The sequence below is a fragment of the Tamandua tetradactyla genome, chromosome 5 (assembly GCF_023851605.1).
Source record: "Tamandua tetradactyla isolate mTamTet1 chromosome 5, mTamTet1.pri, whole genome shotgun sequence".
Taxonomy (NCBI): Eukaryota; Metazoa; Chordata; class Mammalia; order Pilosa; family Myrmecophagidae; genus Tamandua; species Tamandua tetradactyla.
The window spans coordinates 192,436,797-192,461,051 of NC_135331.1; the positions used below are offsets into that span (position 1 = coordinate 192,436,797).

Here is a 24,255-nt window from a genome sequence, read left to right on the forward strand (position 1 = left end):
ATAACCTAAAAGAAACAAAACACATAAAAACAAAACATTTTCCTTCCAACATCATTTCATATACACACACATGAAGGGAGAAACAAGCTAGCACGACGGCTGCCTAAATCGCTGGACTCTTCCCACTACGATGGCCCCAAACCCTCAGCGTCCAGCCTGCTCAACAGGGACGCGTGCTTCAGCTTTGGGCGGGAGGTGACGGAGCGGAAGCCGAGCAGGATGAACCATGGGGAGCGGCCTGTCTTCATCCCTCCTGCGCTAAAGGAGCTGCCGGGGCAGTGTGAAGGCTCGTCTCCCGCACTGGCACGCCAGCCACTCGGGCTAAGGCCAGCCCGTGGCTGAGGCATTTCTGCCTCACTGACAATATCGCTTGCAGAGAGAATATCTTCTTGTGTAAAGTTTTTCTTCTGTGTCCGTAATTTACAATGTTGTGGACAACGGTGCCCATCAAGGCTGCGCTGCGGCCTTGACACCGCGGCATCAGAAGGCTGACGGCCTGCGGACACTGTCATCGGCTGAGGGCCTGTGCTTAAGACAGCCCCAGGTTGCAAGGCTACCAAAATACCACCGTGCTTTCTCTGAGAGAAACCCTGCCACATTGTTTAGAGGAGAAAGCATGTACAAAAAGCAGAAAATAATAGTTCAGAGTAGTCACAGATGCTTGAAGTGTTTTCTCTGAAGTGAAGTAGAAAGTTTCAAAGTAACATAGTAAAAACGCATTCATTTAACTAGAGAGGATAACTTAAAGATTCTCCACCTCATCAAAAAGAGCAAATACAGGCAATTTCTGACATTATGGCTGTCTTAATTTTAGAATCAAGCAACACAGTCAAGGATGACGCGCCCCCAGCATAGCCTTAACTCCCAGCTCCGAGGCATGTCACCTAGCGCCCCAGGCTGCCTCCGAAAGGGGCTGGAAAGTTCTCTGCTTTTGAAGAAAGAAGAGACTCATATCCAACAGTGATAATCCACAAAACATAGCAATCAACTCGCAGACACCCAGAACTGACGGGAGGACAGGAGAAGCTCTCTGCTCAGCAGTCCAGCCTCTGGCTGCTCAGAAGGAAAAGAAGGCTCTGGAGAAACACCCCCCCCCCCCACCAATGCCTGGATCCTAAAACACAGAAATCGCAGTGGCCTTCAAGAAGTAACGATCTCCCCACTGCATGATGCATCTAGAGCGACGTGGTGCTGCCATTTCCAAAAATCTTAGGTTAAGAGTGAGAAAGAATGAGCCAAAACATCAAACTCAGTCACAGCAACAGGAAGACACACGCTCATGCTGATTTTTCCCCACATCGCATATATACATTTGTCATAAATTAACAAAGAAGGCATTCAGTGTCAGGAAGCAGTGCAACTAAGGACAAACAAAGTTGGAAACATTCAAAACATGCAAAGAAAATTGTAAAGGTGAAATGAGAAGGAAACAATGTGGCTGGAGGAAGCTGACCCTACAGGGAGACCCAGCTGCCGCGAGCAGCCAGCAGCCCGAGCTACACAGGCGCTGGGGCAGTGCCCCCCAGGGGTGAGGAGGAGCATCTTGTTGGAAAAGCTGAAAGAGAACTGGGAGCACAGGAGAAGGCAGGCAGGCAGGTGGTCTCCACCTGAGGAACAGGTTTAGCATTTAGCTCCCACCTGGGACTCCCATTTACCTCTGAACAACAAATAATTTGTGGCAAAGCATCAATGTCAACATGCGACAGCTCTCCGTTAGCTTTCAGGCACTCTTCCTGTGCCTCTTCTAGCTCGACGCTGCCTCCGCCCACACTCTTCTCTCCAGGTTCCTCCTGGGCACCCAAGCTCTCCTGGGGCGCCGTCCCTACAGGGCTTCCTCCGGCTCCAGTGGGTGTGCCTGGGCTGGCGCCCGGCGCCGCCTCTTCCCCGGGCACCTCTTGGGCCGCAGCGCGCTCCTCCCTGCCGGCGCCCACCGCCTCCTCCTCGCTCTCGCCGCTGCTGCTTGTGGAGGACAGGGAGGTGGAGTTCTTCTGTGCCAGCAGCTCCGTCCCGCGGGCGGCCCCAGGACCGCTCCCAGGGCCGTGCGCTTGACCATCTGTCTCTGCTGTCGGTACTCTTCCGTCTTTCCCAACCTCTGCCCGCTGCTTCTCCTCCACTACATTCAGAGTCTCATGTGAACTCTGCACAAAAAAAGAGCGAATGAGGGGAAACAGAAGTGCATGAATAAATAAAATGATGGAAAGCAAAAGTAAGTGATGGCAGGCTCATGTCGTGGAGGAAGACAGAGAGATGGTGATGATGGCTGAGAGGGGAGCGGGCAGGTGCCAGGCAGGGCGTGACACGGACAAGGGGAGAACCTGAGCAGCGTCCAAGGCTCCAGCGCAAGGCCCTGCTGACTCGGGAGCGCGGTTCTGTGAGACAAAAAGCAACCAAGGACACAGAATCAATCCAGTTCCACTAGGCACCTACCTGAACACACATCTGACACTGCAAAGACAGAAGCCAAGAATCAACATTCACAAAAGCCTTTGCTCAAGCTCACATAAAAGACAATCAAGACAAACGCCAAAAAGCTGATGAAAAGATACAAAAACTGCCAGCATCCTCCCAAAGAAATGAAATTTTTTATTATAGCTATACCTATTAGCTCTACTTACACAGCTGGAATTTTTTTTTTAATTACACCAAAGCTTACTGATCTTTTACTGTAATAATTTTTAAGCTTTTTAAGGTTATTTAACAAACAGTTTTGCTTTCAATCAGCCTATAAAGCTTACCCTGAACCCTGATTCCTAAACGCACACAGCATTAAGAAGATAGCACCTGTATTTTTTGCTGGTTCTTTTAAAAAAGAGCTTTAATTGGCAAAATTATAATTGGTCTCAGACAACTATGGACATAAAAATGTTTATTTCAAAAATGGTTAACATCCCAAACTGTGTTTCGGATTACCAAAAGGAGCAACATTAGGGGGTGCCCGTGAGGGCTCCAGGAGTCTTAGAGCTGAAATGGCATCTTAGAAATCTGAAGGGAGTCACGTTGGTGCATTGACAGGTGTTTTCTCACCCTCTGCCGACACCTGCTTCCCAGTGTAAATTATTTTAGTCTGGTTTAGTAGTTACAGTGACTGAATGTCCAATCAAATGCCAGTTGACTGAACCCATCAGGCATAGAAATTATGCTGTGGTACTGCTAACTAGGGTGGCAACAGTCTACAGAGAACTTTGTTTCTAAAGTTTTAAGTTTTTCTTAAACTTAAGGAAGCTGTTTTACTTTGATACAAATAAAGCATAGACAGGTTTTTGACATTCAGGTAGCACTACTATCTGTGATCTAGCTAAAATAATTGGGCTTGAGACAGTGGCCCTACTTATTCAGGAAGGCATCTGTGTCAAAGTGGGAAAAGGCACTGTGCCCTGGAAACCCTGGGCAGAGCGGACCTTGCCGTGAAGCTGCATGGTGTCCGTGCCCTCACACGCTGCCTCCCTAGAGCCGGGTCTGCAACAGCGCCACCGCCACCGGACACCCAAGTGGTGACAGCTCTCTCCTGCGCGCTTTCCTGCCGTGCATGCACCGAGCTGCCCTGTTTTCCAACGCAGGGGGCCCATGTCCTCCCTGCTCCAGACTGGTAGCAAATAAATGGTGCTACTGACCCAACAAGAGAGCTATCCTGCTGGCGGGAACGAAAACCAGAAGTTTCAGAGAGTGAACTGGAAAATTCTGAACCTATTTTGACTAGCAGGTTTTATGTACCTACACTTCTTACTAATTTCTTCATAAATAAAACGTCTGGTGGCCAGGATATCACTACAGCAGATATTTCATTGTTGTTATGGCAGGTCCGTGAACTATTACAACTACTTAATCTCAAATGATTGACAGACTCCGCCCAAGTTCAGAGAATCCTTTGGGGTCATTTAAAAGCAATTATTTCACTGAGTGTGGCAGGAACCTAAAAATTTCCTAATAAGCAGAATTTTAAAACTTAACAAATCATCAGAAGTTGACTGGAGAATGTATGAGCTCTGAAAGCAGGACACTGCTCAGCAAGCTAAGCTCCTCCTCGGGAGGTTTCCGCTGCTCAACTTCAACCTCTACTCCAGTGTCTGAATTTGGGGAGATTTCGGGGGTGGGGTGGGGTGGGGGAACCAAAAGAAGCAGCGGGAACAAGCAGCCTCCTGTTCCAGTTCGGTCGCTGCTTCTTGAACGTCTCCCCAGGGAAGGGGTCATTGCCCCAGTGAAAAGCATTGGTGGTGGGACTTGAGTTTTCAAAGATCAAGGGTCAGCCCAGCACGTGGCTCTTAACAGGAAAGGAAGCGACAGGCACCTGGGGCGGCGGGCGGGGGGCGCGGGGCGGCCGGGGGCAGGGGGCCCTCCTCGCTAGCCGGCACGGGCGCTCTCGCCTCTTCCAGGCTCTCGACGGGCCGGAAAGGAAGAGCCCAGGTTAGTGGTGCCAGCACCCGCGGCCAACAGCCAGGGACGGCCCGCCCGGAGCCGGGAGCGCAGCGCCCAGCGCCAGAAACGCGCCCGCCCCCCGCCCGCCGCCCCGAGCCCGGCCCCCCACCTTCTGTTGACTTTCCCGCTTTGCATGGGGTCTGTTGGAATTATTCTTGTACACTTGTAAGGGCCAGAATGGGGAGCTTCAATTGGCCTGAATAAGTTTTCAGGGATAAGTGGTTTTCATAGTGCCCCGAGTGTTCACCTCAGAATTTGTGTTCTTACTTAGGAGATTGCTTTCTTGTTTCTAAGTGCAAACATATATATATAGTCAGTTTGTTCATTTCATGGTTTAGAGGTCAGAAGGGGTCGGGCTGCTGTCAGGGTGTCCTGCGCCGACAGCTGAGCAGCTGGGAGGGAAGGGGTGGTGGACTGCACTGGGCTGGCCGGGGAGCCTTCGGGGAGGTCTGGACTGTGGGGTGGACTCCGTGGGATGGCCCAGTGGGGAGCCGGGAGAGCTGGGGCGAGCCTTGTGGGACGGGTAGGGGCGCCCCTGGGCCACCGCGGGAGGCCGGGCTCGGCCCGTGGCAGGGCCGTGGGGGACAGAAGGGCGAGGCGAGCCTGCCTCACAATATTCAGGAGAAAAAGGCTGGACGGACCAGCTAAACTACATTCCCCTTAATCACAGGTCTCCAGGGTGGGTGGGCAGAGAGGACGTCTTTCCTAGGGAGAGATTACGGTGCGGGGGCCGGGGTGGTGGTGAAATAAATGCCAGCATTTAGCTACTCTATAAAAAAGTCTATGTAAGTTCTACTAGACTCATGAGAGAAAATTCTCTACAAATTTAAGCACATCATAATTCTCACACCACAGAATATACAATATGTTTATATACCTGTTGAAGGCTGAGTGACTTGCATTCCCATTTCCTGCTCTATTCTCAAGATCAATCATTCACACTCAAACTAAAGCCAATTTGAGAATTCAATCTATCTTTGCAAACAAGAAATTATTACTCCTTTTATATTGATCTATAAAACCCACAAAATGGAAATTGGCAAAATTATATGCTGAGGCATATTTTTTTCATTCTACGTACATCTCAACAATGATTCAAAAATAAACAAGAAACCCTGCAAAATCAGAAGCAAAATGAAGATGAAACAAGAACTTTAAAAGGTATTCTGTTAAGTCAAAATACTCCAGTACACTCAACTGCTCACATACTTTCAACTGATCGTGGTGACAGGTTATTTGAAAAAAAAAAAATACGATGCAGTGCAGGTGGTCAATCAATGCTTGCTGGGTAACTGGATGAATTTTATGATCATTTTAATTCTCATAACCCACCTGCTTATCAAAGATGTGTGATGGAAAGGAAAAACAAAAACAAAAATGCAGTAATGTCAAATGCAGATGTCTCTTACTCCAGAGCTCAGTGGTAAATTCCAGATTTAAATTTCACGTATCACTTTAATACAACTTTTAAAACAAAAAATACAAGATCCAGAAAAATAATGATCATAATTACAAACATCTTCACCTTCAAAAAAAATTTTTTTTCTGATTGTAGAAAGTCCAAGGGCATTACTTTGTATAGCTCAAATAGTGCTGTTTTGCTTCTGGAGGATGGATTTTCAGAATACATAATGTGATATTTAAGTCATCGTTATGCACGTAGAGTCTAAAAATCCCATCAGGCTTGGATTTCCGGCTAACTTTTACAGTGCAGCAGTATGCCACTGGTTCAGTTTTGAGGCCTTACCTTCCTCATTGGCAGTGTTCAGGAAATATTTTACCAACTAGGCTTCAAGTCCCTGTGGGACAAGGCTCTCTCTCCCATGTGTTTTGTCCCCTTCCCCACCCCACCAAGTGTCCTGATGAGTATATTCCAAAGACTAACAGAAAACTTACTTTGTAGAAAGGAAACACTTTCTCCTACTAACTCATCTCTGCACTCACTCCCCCTACAATCCATTGCTCTTGGTCAAGCACATACGGGCCCTGTCACTACCCAGCTGAAAGCTCCCCAAGGCTTCCCAGCTCTCCTCCGACACAATCCCACACCTGTCACATGGTCCTGGGATGCTGGCCTGGCCTGGGGTCTGACCTCACCCGCCTAGCCTTCCTTCAGGCCCTGCCTTGTTCACTAGACCCTTAGTTACTCAGGAGCTCCTGGCGTGGAGTGCCGCATTTGCTCTCCCTCCCTTGTGGGAGAGTCTCCACGCACCTCCGCCTCCTCCTCCAGGTCTCAGGTCAAACGCCACCTCCTCAAGGAAGCCCTCCCTGCCCACAACCACAAGACAGCCTACCCAGTGCCTGCTAACACAATGTCGTGTTTCACTGTCCTGACACTACTCACTTCTCAGAGCCTGCGTGGTCTAGTCGATCTACATGTTTTTCACGTTTACTGTCTAACTCCTCCATTAGACTCCTTGCTGGATAGCTCCAGAAAACAGCAGTCTGACCAGCTGGCTAAGCAAAGTCAGGAGAAAGAGAAGGGCAGGAACGTAAAAGCAAAGAAAACCACCTTCCTTCGTGGTGTCCGAGAGACACGTGCAGGAGCACAGAGGGCAGGGGTGGCTGTGGCTACCAAAGTGTGTTCTCCCATTGAAAATCTTAAAAATTAAAATTCAGAAGGCTGCCGTATGTCATTAGTAAACTAGCAACCAATATTATGAATTTGTTAGTTTAACACTGTGCACACATGTGTCGTAAAAAGTGCAGTTTCACATAAAATCATGGTTTCCCAAGTATCTACCACATAAAATTAGGGATCACTTATCACCTATACCGGATGATATTTCTGCATTTCATAATTCTGGATTTTGAAGTAAAGTACCTCTGCAACATGATGTTCCCCATGTAATGGAATTCAACTTTTTAAATGCTCAAAAAATTCTTTCCAAAAAAGCTTAGGCTTTTTGCTTAGTTTAGGTTGATACGTAAGAAAAAAGGCGCCCGTCATGGCAGTGGACAGAAAAAGGTCAAAGCAAGGGTGGGCCCCGGGTGCAAGGTGGACACCTTTTCTGCCTCCAGAACTTTTCCTTCCTCTGGCTGTGCTGCTGCCATCTGGAGCTTCTCCTTCGCGGCCAGAACATCCTTGAAAAGGTGGTCTCCTTTCCTCTGTTGTTTTAAACAGCAGACACAGTCAACAAGACAAATACAGTACACCCACAGCAACACAGAACAGCGGTGCGGTCGGCGGACCAGGCGGACGAAGCACACACGGGGGCAAGACCTCCCTCCGCACAGTGCCCGAGGCTGCGAACCCAGCACCCCAGGGCAAACCGCTGACATGCAGACATGAAAGTCTTCACAAAGTCTGAAAGTAAGAATTTAACTTATACATAATTTCTTAAGATCCTACCATAGTGTTTTAAGCCTCTAGACTTCTCAAAAAAAATTTTTTTTCTGCTTCAGTAATTATTTTTGCTAATTTGTCCTTTAAGAGCTATTTTCCTTGCACTGTCACAAACTTAAGAGGTTTAAAACAACTAAGTTTTGCTTTTAATTAAAGGTAAATAAAAATAGCACAAAAATATCTAAACCCAAAGTCTACAATTTGGCAGCATTGAAGTCACATGATATACATGATGTATGAAAGGTGTGGAGGATAGGGAAAGGGGAAAGATGAAATTGTAGAGTGACAACATAACACACTTTTCAAAATTGCATATTAAATGAAATATGATCACTGTTTCCTAGAGTATGATAAATGAGCCCAGAGAATTTCTAGGTTGATAATACCAGGGTTTCTGGAGCACCAGAAAAGGAAAGCTGCATTCAGGAATACTGTGAGAATACAATCTAAAGGTAATACTTATATGGGTGGTAGGAAGAAGAAAACATGGGAAAAAACGGTGATTTGGAAAGATGTTATGGCTAAAACAATTTTTTAAACTGGTCTACATCACTGCAAGGTACCTCGAGTACTGACTTTGTTAAGTTTTCAGCACGGCTCACCAATCTTTAGAGCTTGGCTTAGCTCATCCTCACAGTAGTTATTTCAAGTCATTCGAAATATGATCATCACTCCTATAGCCTTCAGTTACTAATTATTAACTAAACCTGACTTCAGAACTCATAACTGAAAAACAATCAGTAAAGTCATTTTCTATATCATCCTACATAATGAACCATCAACACTAATTTACCTTGTAAAATAGTGAAATTTTTCTGAAACTATCTCACAAGTATTTTGAAACCTATACAAAAAAGAACTAGGTCAATAAGTATTACACTGTTAATAAACATTTAGCATTTTAAAAATGGTTAGCAATTATACAAAAAATTAAATGGAAACATTTTATAACTTCCTTAAAATCAACATACTAGATTAGTAACCTCAGTTTTAAGGAACAACTACAGTGAGACGTATACCAACAAGCAGCTAGTGACATACCCCTTGTGTCTGTAAGGACAGAGGTGTGATACGCCGTTTCTCCCATTCATTAGGGCGTGGTTCAGGTGTGGATTCCATAAAATTGCGCTTGAGCTCACTAATGCTAGCCTGATGTTTCAGTATGTCTTCCTGAGTCTTATCCAGGTCCTAGCAATGTGTGACGTAACAAAGGGGGAAATTCCAAAAGGAAAAAAACCCAGCAGGACAAAAATAAAAAATAAAGCCAAAAATCAAGACAGATCAAATTTATCATTTAAGAAAAAAAAATTAAAGCAAGAAAAATGCCAAGTCTCAAAAGCCATATTATGAGTTACAAATAACTTTGAGTTCATCGCAATTTGAAGATGAAGCCAGTTAAGTAAATTTTTCTACATTTTGTATTTTAAAGGGCTCCAATTTCTTCTGTTTATAGTTTTAAGGAATTATTTACATTAGAAAGAAGCCATGGAACTGAAAATCAAAATGGCTAGTAATCTTTCTAGTGCTCATATCTGTAATGTAGTCTGACTTTATTCCATGAAATTTGCCTTTCTAATTAGTGGCTACTCCTAAAATTGCACTCTGTGAATGTAACAAACTAACTACAAAAGGAAAAAGGGTGGACTCAGAAGTACACTGGCCTAATAGGAATGCCAGTCCAGAATCATCCAGAAAATGCAAAAGCAAGGGATGGCTTTTTTCAGTCAATTCCAGTGGCTTTTAATCCTGAAGGAACTAAATAATTCCAGAAGTTGCTTTTGTTTGTCCTCTCCATAAAGTAAGTGGACCACAAGGCAGTCTGGGGATGTACCTGCAAGATCAAGAGTGGACTCAGATACCCCCATGCCAAATGGCCCTCACTTAGACAAAGGAGCAAAAAAAGCGAGGAGGCCAACCATCATTGCGTAGGAGACACCGATCAAGGTTGTCTGTGTGAGATTTTAGATGGCCCTGAGAAAAAGTATTTATGGATATCAGAGATAATTAATGTTAAGGAAACTTTAACTGAATAGCAAAGGTTTTCTTAACTTCAAAAATCCCAGGAGCCACCTGTGGCCTGTATCTTTTATCCCACTCCGAGAGGAACAGGGCATGCATCTGTAGAAAGTAGATTCTCAGATTCATGCATAAGCACAGAGCTCATCTATGAGCGTCTAGCGCCATTTGCAAAAACTCAAGAAAATCTAAAAAAATCTTTGCATGGCATGGAAAACTTACTGTGGCTTGAGATCAGGCACATTTCTTGGATTTATTCAAAGCAATGTTATGTATTACACTTTACAGCATTTTAGTAAGTTATGCAAAAATACATTTCCAATAGTTATCAAAGCTGCCAAAAGCAACCAAACATATTAGTCAGATTACTGAGAATTATAGATCTCCACCGAAGCGATTGCCATGAACGATCCTAAAATAAGAATGCAAAAAACGTTCTCATGTGACACGGAGAATATATTTTATATTTCTAACTGGCAGGCTGGGTTTTCTTTTCTTTTTCTTCCTTGCTCCTCTCCTCCCTCCTCCCCTTTCTGTCTTTTTAATCAAAACAATCCCATCAACTTCAGCATACTGTCAAACAGAATAATTTGCATGGGTTCAAAGAATTTCAGGGGGAAAAAAAAAAGTGGACATAGCTCAAGAGTCAAATGATTTAATTCCACATCAGATCAGCAAATGTCTTTCCTAGTTAATGTCTATTAAGAATGGGACTGTGTTACTTCAGATTCCATACTCTGGAGATAACCCAGTAGCCTAGGTACTGCTATGCTAGTATCCTAGGGAGCATAGGGTTCTCTGTTGAACAACTTCAGGGTTAATGGATTAAATACCTTATCCATTTAACTAAACAGAACTACTTTTCCCAGTTGTCACTTTGAGAACTTGCAGCTGATATATTCTTATCTAAGCCACTTTGAAAGAACAATGGTGAACCGTGGCATGCACTCAGGAGGTGGCTTCCCCATGCATCTCACGCGCAGTATGCAGACAAGCTGCAGGCCTGGCTTCCCCATGCATCTCATGCGCAGTGTGCAGACAAGCTGCAGGCCTGGCTTCCCCATGCATCTCATGCGCTGTGTGCGGAGAGGCCGCAGGCCTGGTGACCTCCCTCCCGCCTGCTGGCTGCTCCCCTGCTCACGCAGCCCACAGCCATTAGGACAGAACTGTTTTCTTAGATTATACAAACCTCCAACATTAAATTGCTATGTCTGACATAAATATTATCCCCTTCTACTCTCAAGGAATTCTTCTGTGAAATGAAATCATGGGGGAAGGGAGGCAAACAAACATAAATTTATCAGTCAGCAAGCACCAGAAAGCACCCAAAGTTTGACAGGTCTAAGACATTCAAATAAAAAAGAAATAAAAACCGTATGAACTTAAAGTCACAATTCAAAACTCACATATCAGTTCTGAAAGTGTACCCCAGGCACGACGGCCATGGCAGGCAGCAGCTACCAGAGCTTTAACTTTGGGGGGACACCCCCACCTCCAGCTCCTCGTCTTGCATCTTCCTGACAGCGGCCCAGGGACGGCCCCCAGCCAGTGGGCAGGCAGCCTGGGCGCAGCGGCATCAGCCCTCAGCTTCCTTCGCCTGCGTGCGGCCGAGGGCAGGGTCCCGTGTAAGGTGGGTAGAGGATGGAAGCTTCACTCTTGCTCAGTCCCTAGATGAGGCTCGGCTTTTGAGTAATTTCGTGCTCAGGAGTGAAAACACGAGAGTGCAAAAACAGCATAATTCAATCTGTTCCAATTTGAGACGTCCAGTTCAAATAGCGACTGGCAGAGTATAATGACATGAAGCTTGGCTTTAGCCTTATATCAGGAACAAATAAATGTTCTCCCTGTCATTCAGTTTGTTTAATATGGATTTTTTCCTTGGGGGGGAACAGAGAAAAATTGCCTTATTTTTGCTGCTTTCATATTAAAATGGTGTGTATTTTAAAGTAATCTTTGAAGTACAGACACTGTTCTTTCTTAAAAATCTTTAAACAAGAACAGTTTTTTATAGTTGAAAAAAACTACGGTTGGGGTCACATTTCTCATTATCTACTGACCCCAAAATTTGGATGTTCAAAACTAACAGGAATACTGATTGAGTTCTAACTCATGGAAATGAATGGTGAGAAAGAAAAACATTGATTCTGATATCGAAGGAAAATAGTTTAAGCTTTTCATATTAATTTACAGTAGGATCATATAGCATATATTCTTCTTTAATAAAAGCGCAATATCAATCTCAGAGTTTAAAATGCTCACTTTAAAAAAAATTTACCATCCACAACATTTTGAGGTAAACAAAGAGATGAGTGTCTTTTTCCCAGCGATGTGTTCAGGAACCGTGCTCCAATCCCTCTGTCCACACGTCATCCTCTAGAACGCCCGTCTGTGGCGGTTTTCAGGTAAACTGTTAAGAACCATGGTTTCCTCCAGAATGCACAATCAGCATTATCCTGATATTTTTGTTTGGGTTTGTCCTAAATTTTGTGATTTACTCTATGTATCAATACTACCCATAAAATATAAAACACTAAATCACCAGACAGCATTTAGCAAAATGATAAAGAACAAAACTGCGCGTGAGCACTGACTTAGCAGTGCACAGCTGGTATGCTTGAAAAAAAGTACTGCCCTATATAGGGGTAAAAATTCTCAAACTAGCAACATAATTTTAACTAAAAGAACACTAAGAACCCCAATCTTTGTGCTATATAATCTAAAATTTTAAGAAGCCACTTCATTTCCTACATACATTTGTTAAAGAAAAATAACAGGCTAGCATCTTTCTTCACAAACCCTCTCACAAGGACTCGTTTATGTAGTTGCATGATGCAGGGATGTAAACCAAGAAGCCACTGTCCCAGATGTGTCTGGTCCCCAAATGGTCCAACAGTGGGAAGAGAAGGGGCTTCTGCGATCAGAACGACAGACGGCAGGAGGAAAGGCTCCAGAGGCAGCCTCACAAGTGCAAGAAGAGCGGGCACCTAAGGCAGTAAGACCGCCAGGGGCTCTGCCAGCACACACCAGTTAGCTACGTCCACCTGCGCTCTCGTTTTAAAACTCTTGTTTTAATACAGATCATCTGTCTACAAATGGACGGAACCAATAAGAATTAGTAAGGTGACAGAGGTCCCTTTTCTTCTCTTACTTTTAACCTAGTATGTTCCAGGTATTTATAAAACAATCCTTCAGTCGTGCTGTGAAACTCCGAATGTGTGAGCCTGGTGAACGGGCCCAGGGGAGGAAGTGCCCACTTATTTCTCACGCAGAAGTAGGTGGGGCATGTGAGGGCGGGCGGGCCGCGCTATCCTGACGGCCATCGGTGGGCATCTGTGCACGTGCTGACAGTCCACGGCAGGAGGCCATGAGGCGAAGGGCTTTGCCGGGTGCACGCGGGAGTCCAGGCAGGACGCCCAGCAACTGCCCAGCCCTCCTCTGTCTCGTTGTCTGAGCAGCCGCCACGGGAAGCGTTAAAGGCAGTGGCTTTGGCCTCCAGGTAGCAAAGGCGAGAGTCGGGGTAAGGGAAAAGGTCAGAGAGAAGGGAACTGACTGAGAAGCAGAGCAGCAGCCCAAAGACGAGGGCCAGGGAAGCAAAGAACGAAGGGGTGGCAACAGGCACGTGGTGCTGGACAGCAGGGGACGGGGAGAAGGCCTCGACCGTGGGGACGCTGAGCGTGGGGAGGCAGCGCAGAGCGAGCGGACTGCCCTCTTCCAGCAGCCACAGGAGGCTAGAGGGAAGGCGCTAACAGAAACTGAAGGAAAAGTAACCAAACTCCGAATCTTTGTGGCCAGCGGCTCTAAGAGGCTTCTCGTGGATGGGAGGGCAGTCAGGCGGAGGGACTTCAGCAGGACCCAAGAAGGGGTGCAGTGTGGGGACCACAGGGCTGCCCTGCTCGGACGGGTGGCCTCTGAGGCCAAGGTCCAAGCTGCCTGGCATGGCCTGCTCTGCCACTCCCAAGGCGTCTTCCTCTGACATGTCTGAGAGCAAGTCCACTGCAGGGACTGGCCAAAGGCTGGGGGAGCAGCAGGAAGCACAGTGGATGAGTGGGGATGGCAGACACTCGGAAATGGGCTGTCCTCAAAAGCAGCCCATGGCTGAATATGGAATTACACAGTGGGTACATTCATAGGAAAGACACACGCAAGGGAGAAAGAGGAGAGAAGAAACAGACAGTTAGTGAAATTTTTTACTCTCTAGTAGGGATTGTGTTAAGCAGTTTAGTTAAAAAGTTAGTTAAATGATCCATTTTTAAAAAGGAAAACTGGACCACTTGCACACGCAAATGTTCAGTACAGACTGGTTTCGTTATTCTCACATTGGGAGAAAACAGCCCCTGTAAAACTCAGACAGCATCATTACATTTAAACCTGACTGCCGGCAGAGATTCAAGCATCAGCAAAAAGGCCATGTATTCTCAGCCATTTGCAGAAGACAAGCAGGATTTCCCTTGGAATTTAAAAGACAAGTTTTGCTTTGTTTTTTTTTCAATAACCAGATGTATCAGATTAACCAGGCAGAGTGGAACAGAAACTTTCTGAAATGCTGAGCTCTCCGTTTCGGGTCTAAGCAGTCACTCTTCTGGCTGCCTCATGGAAGTAACTGCAGAGATGACCCCCGACAGCTTTTCAGTGGGTGAAAGACACCCTGTTGGACATAATTTCTGTTATTATAACTAAACTTTCAACCAAACGATTTTTTTACATATGGTGTTCCCACATTCCTTAGCAAAGGAATGCGGGTGATTTGAAAGCGCCTGCCAGTGGGAGGTCCCATCCCATGGCACAAGAGACACGCCCAGGCGGTCCCGAGACCCACGCTGGGCAGGAGAAGCTGTCAGTGCAGACACTGCCGAACAGCAAAGCCACCTCCCCGCAGGCGCTTCACAAACCCATGCAGGTGTCTTTAATATCTCCAAAGCCAAAAGTCAGAGGACATTATAAATTCAGAGGATGGTTTTGTTTCTCTTTTCTTGCAACGCTACAGGGAAAAAAGACGCTTTGCACAAATACTGAGAACACATCCACAGACAACACCCAAGTGTCTTGACTTAAATTAAGGTAGCAAAAAAGAACAGTGACAGGTTGGAGGACACAACAGTAGAGGCAACTGAGTCACTACGGCGTGTGCACGAATGAGGGCATGTGCACCGACACGTCCCACTCATTAGTCCCAACAATTTACTATCAGGTTAAATTTTTCATCAGCTGTAGATTATACATATTACTGATAAAGCCTATCTTTGTTCATTTCAAAAACTTAAAGCCAACATAAATAATCAAGATACAGTCTATATTTTAAAATTTACCTGTAGCAAATCAAATATAAAGTTCAATTATCATGACTTTTATAATTTGGGGATTTAATTTTATAAGATTATTATGAATATGGTCTAAAAGGTCAGTAAATTATTACTCGCATTAATATAATATACATTGACATATTTTGCTTTGAACAACAATAAAAAAAAAGGTTAGGGTTTACCCTCCAAACCAGCGGGGGCCCACACGTGTTTGAAAACTGGGAAATAACATCGGTAGAGCACAAAGACTAATTTCGATGAGCAGATGACTGACACCTGCAAAGTAAATGTAACAACAGAGTCTCCAGCACAAGGGACACAATGAAAGTCACGCTCTGCACTACTTTATACCATACCTTCCCTTCTGCCAGTGGCACCTGCGGGCCTTGAGCCGGGCTTCTGGCCACCCTTCGGCCAACTCCATCTGGGGCGGTGGCAGGGCCGACTCCAGGGCCACCTGCGGGGACCAGCCCAGCAGGGACGAGACCTGGGGCCACAGCGCCAAGCGGTGCTATAAAAATGAGAGCGTGGATTACCGCAGGGCGTAGAAACGGAAAAACCCTATGGAACCAACTTCCCATAACAAACATGTAGCATGTAAACAATTAATGCGAACCGTGATAGTGCTTCAGCGCCGAAATTACCAACATACAGAATAAAATCATGTTTAATGTTTTACCAGACTCTTACAGTATTCTACATTTTAACCCATTAAATTAGGCCAGGCTCTCAGATCAGAAGGCTACAGATGCTGGGACTGGCCAGTAAGGGGAGCTCCAAGACCAGCTGAGAAACAGATGGCAACATGTTCTAATTATAATTTGTGGGCAATATTTTAATTCTCTAGGGTCTTTCGAGCTTACCTGAAATCATTTCAGAATATATCTATTACAACAAATAATTATTCAATTATTAAGATGATTTGCTTTGACAAATGTTAAGAATCTCCTCAGAAAGTCATCTTTTAATTTGGACAGCGTTTTATGTTTGCATTTCCTTTCCTGAATCCCTGGCCTGGGCCTACAGTAAATCCAATATGCAAACTGACCCTGGCATGCCCCTGCCTCTCTCCTGCAGATGGGCGGGAACCCGTATCCTGTGAAAACTTCGTCCTGTGGTGGATTAACCTGAATGGCCTGAGACCCGCAGGCAAAGTGCAAGGGGACAGCGAGGCCTCTCCGCGTCTGGAGCGCCGCTCCCCAGCTTCCTGTGCCTGCTAAGATGTGCTCTGCTACGTGCCCGGGGAAGCCGCACAGACACGAGGCCTTCGGGCTGCAGGCTGCTGGGTGACGGCCTGGACAAGCCCCCAGCCACACCGCCCCAGGCATCCCCAGGCTACTCTGGACGCACACGCTCACGGCCCTGTCCACCACTGTTCTTTTCTCGCTCCCCTCCTGCCACCTGCCACACTCGCGCCCAAGCCGGGGCCTGGAGGCCTCCCCAGGCGCCGTCACCCTTGAGGGCAGCAGGCAAGCAGGCGCCCGTGTAAATCTGCACAGCCATGGCCTCTCTCCGTGACATCCCCCTACCCTGGGACCCTGTGAAGGCTGGCACAGCCCCTGAGCACTCATGCGTCCTAAAGCCATCAGCACAGTTTAACAAACACTAACACGCACGCTCCTCTGACGTTAAGTGCCATTATTCTCGTTTTTTTACACTTTTAAGAAGATTTTAATACTTTTGCCTTGGAAAATACATGCTACAATGAACTCTCTCAACTTATGAGTGATTATGACCTACCTGTTAGCGCTCATTACATACACCTGAATTACTTCAAGATGAGCAGATCTGACCTAGAAATGGTTTCTATTTTAACACATTGAAATTCTAATGAATATCAAATTAAAAATTACCAGTGAAGGTGACAAAATGTTAACTTTGCAAGCTTTTAGAGACTTTAATTTGTTTGCAGTTTTTGTTTGTATTTTAGAGCCGGTTTTTTTTCATGTCTTCAACACTTCTGTAGAAGAGAAGCTTGGGGGCCCCAGGCCCTGTGTCTGTCCATGGTGCCAAATGACTAATCGGCCTCCTACCAAAAGGCCAGGCCAGGCCAGGCCATGCTCTCGCCTGGACTAGCAATACCAGCCTGCCAGCCTACTACCCTCATCTGCCCTAATCCTTCTCCACGCTGTGCCTGAGTGACATACATCCTGAAACCACACAGTGGCTCCCGCAGCACCTAAGATGGACGCAACGTTCTTCACCACGCCTGTAAGGCTCTACGTGCATGACCCACCCTACGTCTCCCGCCCCAGGCACACCCCCAACTCGCTGCGGGAACCTTTCACCTCCTAACCCGAGGGCCTCAGCTCCTGCTCGCAGAAGAGTGCTGCCCTCTGCTCATCTCTCAGGGGCCTTTCCTCCCAGGTCCCCTGTTTAATGTACTTTCCACACTCAGGAAGCAACCGTGCCCCTCCCCACCCCGCTCCCAAATGCAGCTTGAGCGTCAGTTCTCCTAAATAGCTAACGTGCCTCTCTGCTGATTTTCCAATCTTGGAGTATCACTGTTCTAAAACAGCTGTCCTGGACTGATTTTTATTTTAATATTTGCTCTTTAGAATACTTTTCCAGATTGGTTTTTACTTTCTATATAAATCGCTAGAGGATTTACTTTACTTTGCCAAACTATCAAGTGAGAACTGTTTATATAAAAAGCAAATATACAAGCTGTCTCACACATCAGTGGCCAAATGGAATGGAATCTGGACAGCCGTCCTTTGTGAATATACAGTATGTTGAATTTTCCTATAGGATGTGAGCCCCCAAAAGATACAAACCCCTAAAAAAGTAAAAAAGCAACCCCTCCCCCCAAAACAGGAAAGAAAAAATACACGTTGACCACAACAAAAGGGGCCCAGGCTGGGAGGCGTGAGGCAAGCACCCCGCATGAGCTCACGGCCTGGCTGGGCCTCGGGAAAGGGGGAAGTGGGCTGGAGCCAAAAGGCCCTGCCGTCCTGGCGTCTGGGCACGGAAAGCCTCCCATTTCCCACAATTACACAATGACCCTTTTGATGACTTGCCCATCTGATGAATTGCAGTGTCCCAAACACAGAGGAAAAATAACGGATCACTGTGCCGTTTATTGTGTTTAGTTGTAAAAACCGTTCTTTTCAGATGCAGACCTACTAAACCCTCTGCACTACCACCCGTTCAAGAGGGCGGGTTCCTCGAAGGACGGGTGGCACAGCTCAAAGAGCAAGCACTGGCCTACGGTCCCATTTCAACTCGAAAATCCACAATGCACGAGTTACAGAGCCCCACAGTTTAAGGGGCGAGCGATGATTTATCTCAGGGCCTTAAATGTCAGTGACGGTAGTTATTCAGCATTCGTATAAAATTTTCTATGGCAAGGAGCAAGACTTGTGAAACGTTTACCTGAAAAAGTACTCCGTGTCTGCTGCACTGAAAGACACTTAACAACTATAGGATGTTAAAAACTTAAATGTCCATCCACAGACGAGTGGCTAAAACAAGCTGTGGTATATACATACGATGGAATATTACACAGTCGTAAGACAGAATAAAGTTATGAAGCATGTAACAACATGGATGGACCTTGAGGACATCATGCTGAGTGAGATTAGCCAGAAACAAAAGGACAAATACTGTATGGTCTCACTGATATGAACTGACATCAGCAAATGAACTTGGAGAATTTCAGTTAAGAACAGAGACCATCAAGAGATAGAAATAGGGTAGATGCTGGGTAATTGGAGCTGAAGGGATACAGATTGTACAACAGGACTGATTGTAAAAATTCAGAAATGGAAAGCACAATACTACCTAACTGTAATGTTCTAACAATAATGTTAGAACACTGAATGAAGCTGAATGTGAGAATGATAGAGGGAGGAGGCCTGGGGGCACAAATGAAATCAGAAGGAAAGACAGACATAAAGACTGATATGGTATAACCTAAAAATGCCTAGAGTATATAATGATAGTGACTAAATGTACGAATTATAAAATGTTTTTGCAAGAGGAAGAACAAAGGAATGTCAGCATTTCAGGGTGTTGAAAATAGATGGTAATTCATATTTTAAAACTTTAACTTATGTGTGAAACTTAAGCAAAAAATATTTATTTGGTACAAAATGTATATTTCGACTAGTGCGTTTCCTAATATAGCTCATGCGGACAGCTTAAGTGAACACCATAGAACATGGAACCTTGCGTAGGGCATGAGATTTCGTAGGTTTGTCCAGAGTGATGCCCAGATAAATCCCAGAGTGATTTGAACAGTGAATAAAAAAGTATGTGCAAAGTCCTGCTGGGGGAATGGTGAGAAAGGGGGAAAAAAAACAAAAAAAAACCCTCACTGATGCTAAGTCACTGCCTTTGGGGATACGGCGTGGTGGAGGTCACAGTTCACGGCACCCCCCAATGCTCTGTAAACCACATGGAGAGACCCCAGAGTCAGGGTTCATGAACTGCATTCACCAAACACCCTAAGCTACTCAGGAGCACACCTCAGCAGAGTTGACCGGACAGCTTTTCAAGCTCATTCTCCTAGAGAAGTGGGCCAGTGCAAAGTGTGTCCGCCCTTTCCTGACGGACCATCTCTATCTGTTAGCATAAAGGTCCATTCTAGCTATTTAAAGTAAGTTGTTCAAGTTCATATTTCAGAAAAATGCCAAGTAATAGAAACCAAAAAGGTTTTCTGCTGATAAACATAGTAAAATAGAGATTCTCAAATGTAATATCACTATTATTTTCATATCCTTTGAGACTGATCAACCAAACATATTAGAAAATAATTTCTGCTAGTAGAAAGTCATCTATTTCAATTACTTTCTATTAGGTAAAAAGAAAGCATTCTAATGTAAAATTCATCTTAGATCTTCGATAGAAAACCTGCCTTAAACCATAATCAGACAAGGTGATAAAATGCATATAAAGACAAGCAATATCAATTTATTTTCATGTGTAGTTTACATAAAACTATATACAAATAAATGGCTAATTAGAATTCCAACAGAAAAAAATACTCAAACGAATGACATCTCCCCTTGGGTTCAAGAAAAAATGCACATTCTGTATTTCCTCCCTTTTTGCTCAAACACTGCATTTAAAACTAATCCATCAAAGCTTTTTTGTTTTGTTTTGTTCGTTTTATTTTTCATCTTTTCTCCTGGGCAGGCACCGGGAAATGAACCCGGATCTCCAGCATGGCAGGCGAGAACTCAGCCACTGAGCCACCGTGGCCCTCCATGGAAACTTAGAATGGTTTCTTACGTGCTGGGAAGGTAAGGTTAGCTTTAGTGAGATTGTTTTTTAAGTCAGAATTTGATGAAACTAAGAATGTTTCAAGTACCTCTTGATTATGATGCATATGGGACCATATGCAAGAAAAACCACACACAAGATCTCGTAATAGTTTGTCATTAATTAATCAGGCAATCAACCCACATGGAATGCATCACAAGCTTCCCAGACAAATAATGGTTTTCGCCCAGCACCTCACTTCTAGACCCTAAGCCAACACTTGTGTGCACTGACTACAAGAAAACTTAGCTCCGAAAGACAACTTCAAGAAACAGCACGATTCTCTCTGAGCGGGACAGTGCTCAACCGCCGTCCCTCAAGGGTGCTTCTGCTTCCCTCGGGAACGGGTCCCCGCGTGCTGACCCCGCCGGGCAGGGAGAGGCAGAGGCATCCAGGGAAGCACGAGCGGGCTCACCTCCATCCAGGCTCCTGCAGACCCGCCTGCTGGAGGCGCGGGCGAAGCGGGGCGCCGGCCTGTCGATGAGTGCGCTGGCCTGGCGCGACTGCGCCTGAGTGCGGCCGCTGTAGCGGAACTTGGACCCCAGGGTCAGGAACTTGGCCTTCGGCGGCTGCTCTGGAGACACAAGCCTGTGGAGAGCAGCACGGAGGACTGTGAGTAAGCGTTACGGTTCGTTTTTTAATTTAACCGTGTATTTTAATATTCCAATGTAAGTATGATCACTCAATTTTCAAAGATGCTGCCTAAATTTTTAGTGAAAAAGAACATTATTTATGAAACCTCCTACATACAGAGCTTTATGATAAAAATATGTAAGAATAAATCCAGATTTATGTATTCATGAAAAATATGTTTCTCTCAACCCCAGCAAAAAAGCAGCTGTTTTCAATGTGCACTATAGGTTATTTATTTGTATAAGCTGAAATTACTTACAAAAACACATGTCTAAATTCTTGCTCCTAGCTATAAGTGCCAAGGCACAATCCATTAGCATTAGTAATCTCTAATATTTATGTCTATTTCTCCTGGGAAAGTAACATCCAACTCAGGGATCTGTTCCATCAAATGATTCTTTCCCATAATGAACAGTGGACTTGCAGAAATGACAAGCACTTGTCCTGCCAGCACTCAGCCTCTACCACAGAGGTCCCAGTTCATAATGAAGTCAACCTCTCTAGATGTCAAATATTTCCAGGCTGATGTAAAAGTGTGCTTTTAGTAAATAAGGTAAGCTTGTTTAGAATACAACTAAAACTGTCTCGCTTTCATTGTCAGAACAAAGGTTGGCAAAAATCTTAGCAGATAAGTTCAGGGCTGCTCTAGAATTTATTTTAAAAGACTTTCATCAATGATTCACAGAATATGGAAAGTTCCATCAAACTTTTTCATTATCAGTCTTAAAGGAAGAGTAACTACTCTTACAAAAACCAACTGTTCTATTCTTTCAACTCTTGGACTTTTCTTTTAGAGTGTGCCACTTTATTCATCATCCTCGTTTTGATGTTACATCAATACGTAATTTATTGAGTTGGTTATGATCTTTAAAAAATGTATCTGGCTTTAAACTTTTATCACTATATTTGCCTGTCAGCTTGGTATATAACTGTCTTCAATTTTTAGAATCTCAGATTATTTAGCAGAGTCATTTAATGTGCCAATCATTCAGACCCAAGCAGTACACATGATAGGAGATAAGGTAACGGCCTTAGCATCTTTTCTTGCACATCTTCACACCTGACTGAATAGGTAAGTATTGCATACTTCCAATATAGTTTGTTTTTCAAGGAAATTAAGAAAGGACCAGAAATTATATCTTTAAGACATCTAATAACCGTTCTACCCAAAATAAATTGGTTTATAGGACACATAAAAGAGGCACCCTCTCTTTGATTAAAAAACCCCGCAATCCATTGGTTCCAGCAGGCACGTGCCGTCGTCACACACACGTAATAATGCGTCGGTCGGCAGCCAACTAAGCACACGAGCTCTGAGAGCGTCACCTCCATACTTTGTTACTCACACATTAAGTCAATTAACTGCACGATTCCAGCGATAGGACATGCTAGAAAAGGCAGATTTATAGAGACAATAGATCAGAGGCTGCCCGGCGTTCGAGGGGAGAGGGGGATGGAAAGGTGGAGCATGGGGGGTCTCAGAGCAGTGGGACCATTCTGGAAGACGACGGGAAGGTGGAGGAATGACGCTGGACATTTGTCCACACACACGGGATTGAACATGACAGAGGGAACCTGAAGGTAAACTAGGGGCTTCAGTCAGTGATCATTTATTGGTATTTGTTCAATTGTAAGAAATGTACCATACCAAACCAAGATACTGGTAATAGGGGAAACGAAGGGAGCTAATATAGAAACTCTGTACTTTCTGAGCAATTTTTCTATAAGCCTAAAACTAAAAAGAGAGTCTATTATTAAAGAAATAGCAATGTAAATACCTGTGAACTAGGAGAGGACATTGCAACTGCCCATTCTCTAAGCTTAAAAAATATTCTATTGGCGGGCCGCGGTGGCTCAGCGGGCAAGAGTGCTTGCCTGCTATGCCTGAGGACCTCGGTTCGATTCCCGGCCCCAGCCCATGTAAAAAACAAACAAACAAACAAAATATAATAAAACAAGAAAATGTTTAAAGATGTTTCCCTTTCTTCCTCCCTTCCTTCCTTCTATCCTTCCTTCCTTCTCTGTCTTTCCTTCCCTTTCTCCCTCTCTAAAAAAAAAAAAAAAAAAAAAAAAATATTCTACTGAGGTTCTTAGTTTTGCTGGGTCTGAAGTTTTAAAAATTCCTCATTCAGAAGCATAAGCTTTCTATGTACTCTTCTAAGAAAATATTGACTCTAATTTGTGAAAACAAAAGAGCAAATTTAAAGGAGATAGTGGGACATTTAGAACCTGACTTTCAAAGAACTTTAGCTGAAGTGTGAGCCACAAGGAATTCTGGCGGACTGTTTGTTTTCTCACTGGTAGCTCTGGCTGGATCGATTAAGGGATCTGGTCTTCCGTTTGTTCTCTGCTTTGTACTTTATTTCTTTAAAACGTGTAACCTTGAGGAATGAACATATTAGATCATAAGTACTTTGTAGTCACTTATGATTACGCATGCTTCTAGTGGCAGGTTAGCCAAATGGTGGACAACTGCATTCTTCAGAAAGATCTAAAGCCCATTAGAAAGAAGTGACAGAGGACAGATTTTCATATTGAACGACACCCATTTTCTCTGCCTTTGTCACTGAAAGAGAGGATGTTGCAGGGGTAGGTAGGAGTGGGGATAGGTGCTATATTGGCAAGTGAGCAATTATCTTGCAGAACAGTCTTTCCAAATATTAAAATATATGCCTGGAACAAAAAACCAAAACCAAAACCAAACAAACAAAAAAGAGTGGTTTCTTAAAGACTTCATCAGTAATTCAAGTATTTCTAGGTAACCTAAATCTAAGTAGCTGAAGACTCCAAAGACATGTCCACATACTCTTCAGCTTTCTCTTAGGTGGCACAATCACAGCATTTTACACACCTTTTGCAGTAGAAACAATAATCTATCAATAGTCTATCAACAGATGAAGATAAAGAAAATGTGGCAAACACACACGATGAACTATTATTCTCCCAGAAAAACGAATGAAGTTGTGGTGTGTGCCATAACGTGGATGAACCTGGAGAAACCACTTTGACTAAAATAGGCCAGATACAAAAGAAAAAATATTTTATGATCTCACTCATACGAAGTAATTAGCATATGCAAATCTGTAACCAGAAACCAGATTACAGGCTACCAGGGGCAAGACTGGGGGTAGGAGATGAAGAGTTAGCACTTCGCTGGTGTCGAGTTTCTTCTGGTCAGGATGACGGCGAGGCTTCGGTACTGGGCGTGCTGGTGGTGGCATGACGGGACTACACACTTGGAAGTGGCTAAAAAGGGAACTTCCGTGTTGTATACATGTTTCC

General features: G+C 44.6%; 1 protein-coding gene across 15 annotated transcripts in view; it reads right to left on the minus strand.

The window, feature by feature from the left end:
* Positions 1-24,255, minus strand: part of EPB41L2 (erythrocyte membrane protein band 4.1 like 2) — a 215,432-nt gene that overhangs the window by 16,430 nt on the left and 174,747 nt on the right. For 7 of the 15 annotated variants that reach the window (XM_077162888.1, XM_077162892.1, XM_077162894.1 and 4 more), the window contains 7 exons: positions 20,756-20,928; positions 15,432-15,586; positions 10,965-11,027; positions 8,801-8,947; positions 7,420-7,521; positions 2,316-2,369; positions 1,656-2,138 (listed from right to left, as the gene is read on the minus strand). In XM_077162888.1, the coding sequence (XP_077019003.1) occupies positions 1,656-2,138; positions 2,316-2,369; positions 7,420-7,521; positions 8,801-8,947; positions 10,965-11,027; positions 15,432-15,586; positions 20,756-20,928 (1,177 nt within the window). The remainder of the gene's footprint in view (positions 1-1,655; positions 2,139-2,315; positions 2,370-7,419; positions 7,522-8,800; positions 8,948-10,964; positions 11,028-15,431; positions 15,587-20,755; positions 20,929-24,255) is intronic. The other 8 variants (XM_077162901.1, XM_077162900.1, XM_077162893.1 and 5 more) reach the window with 7 other exon arrangements.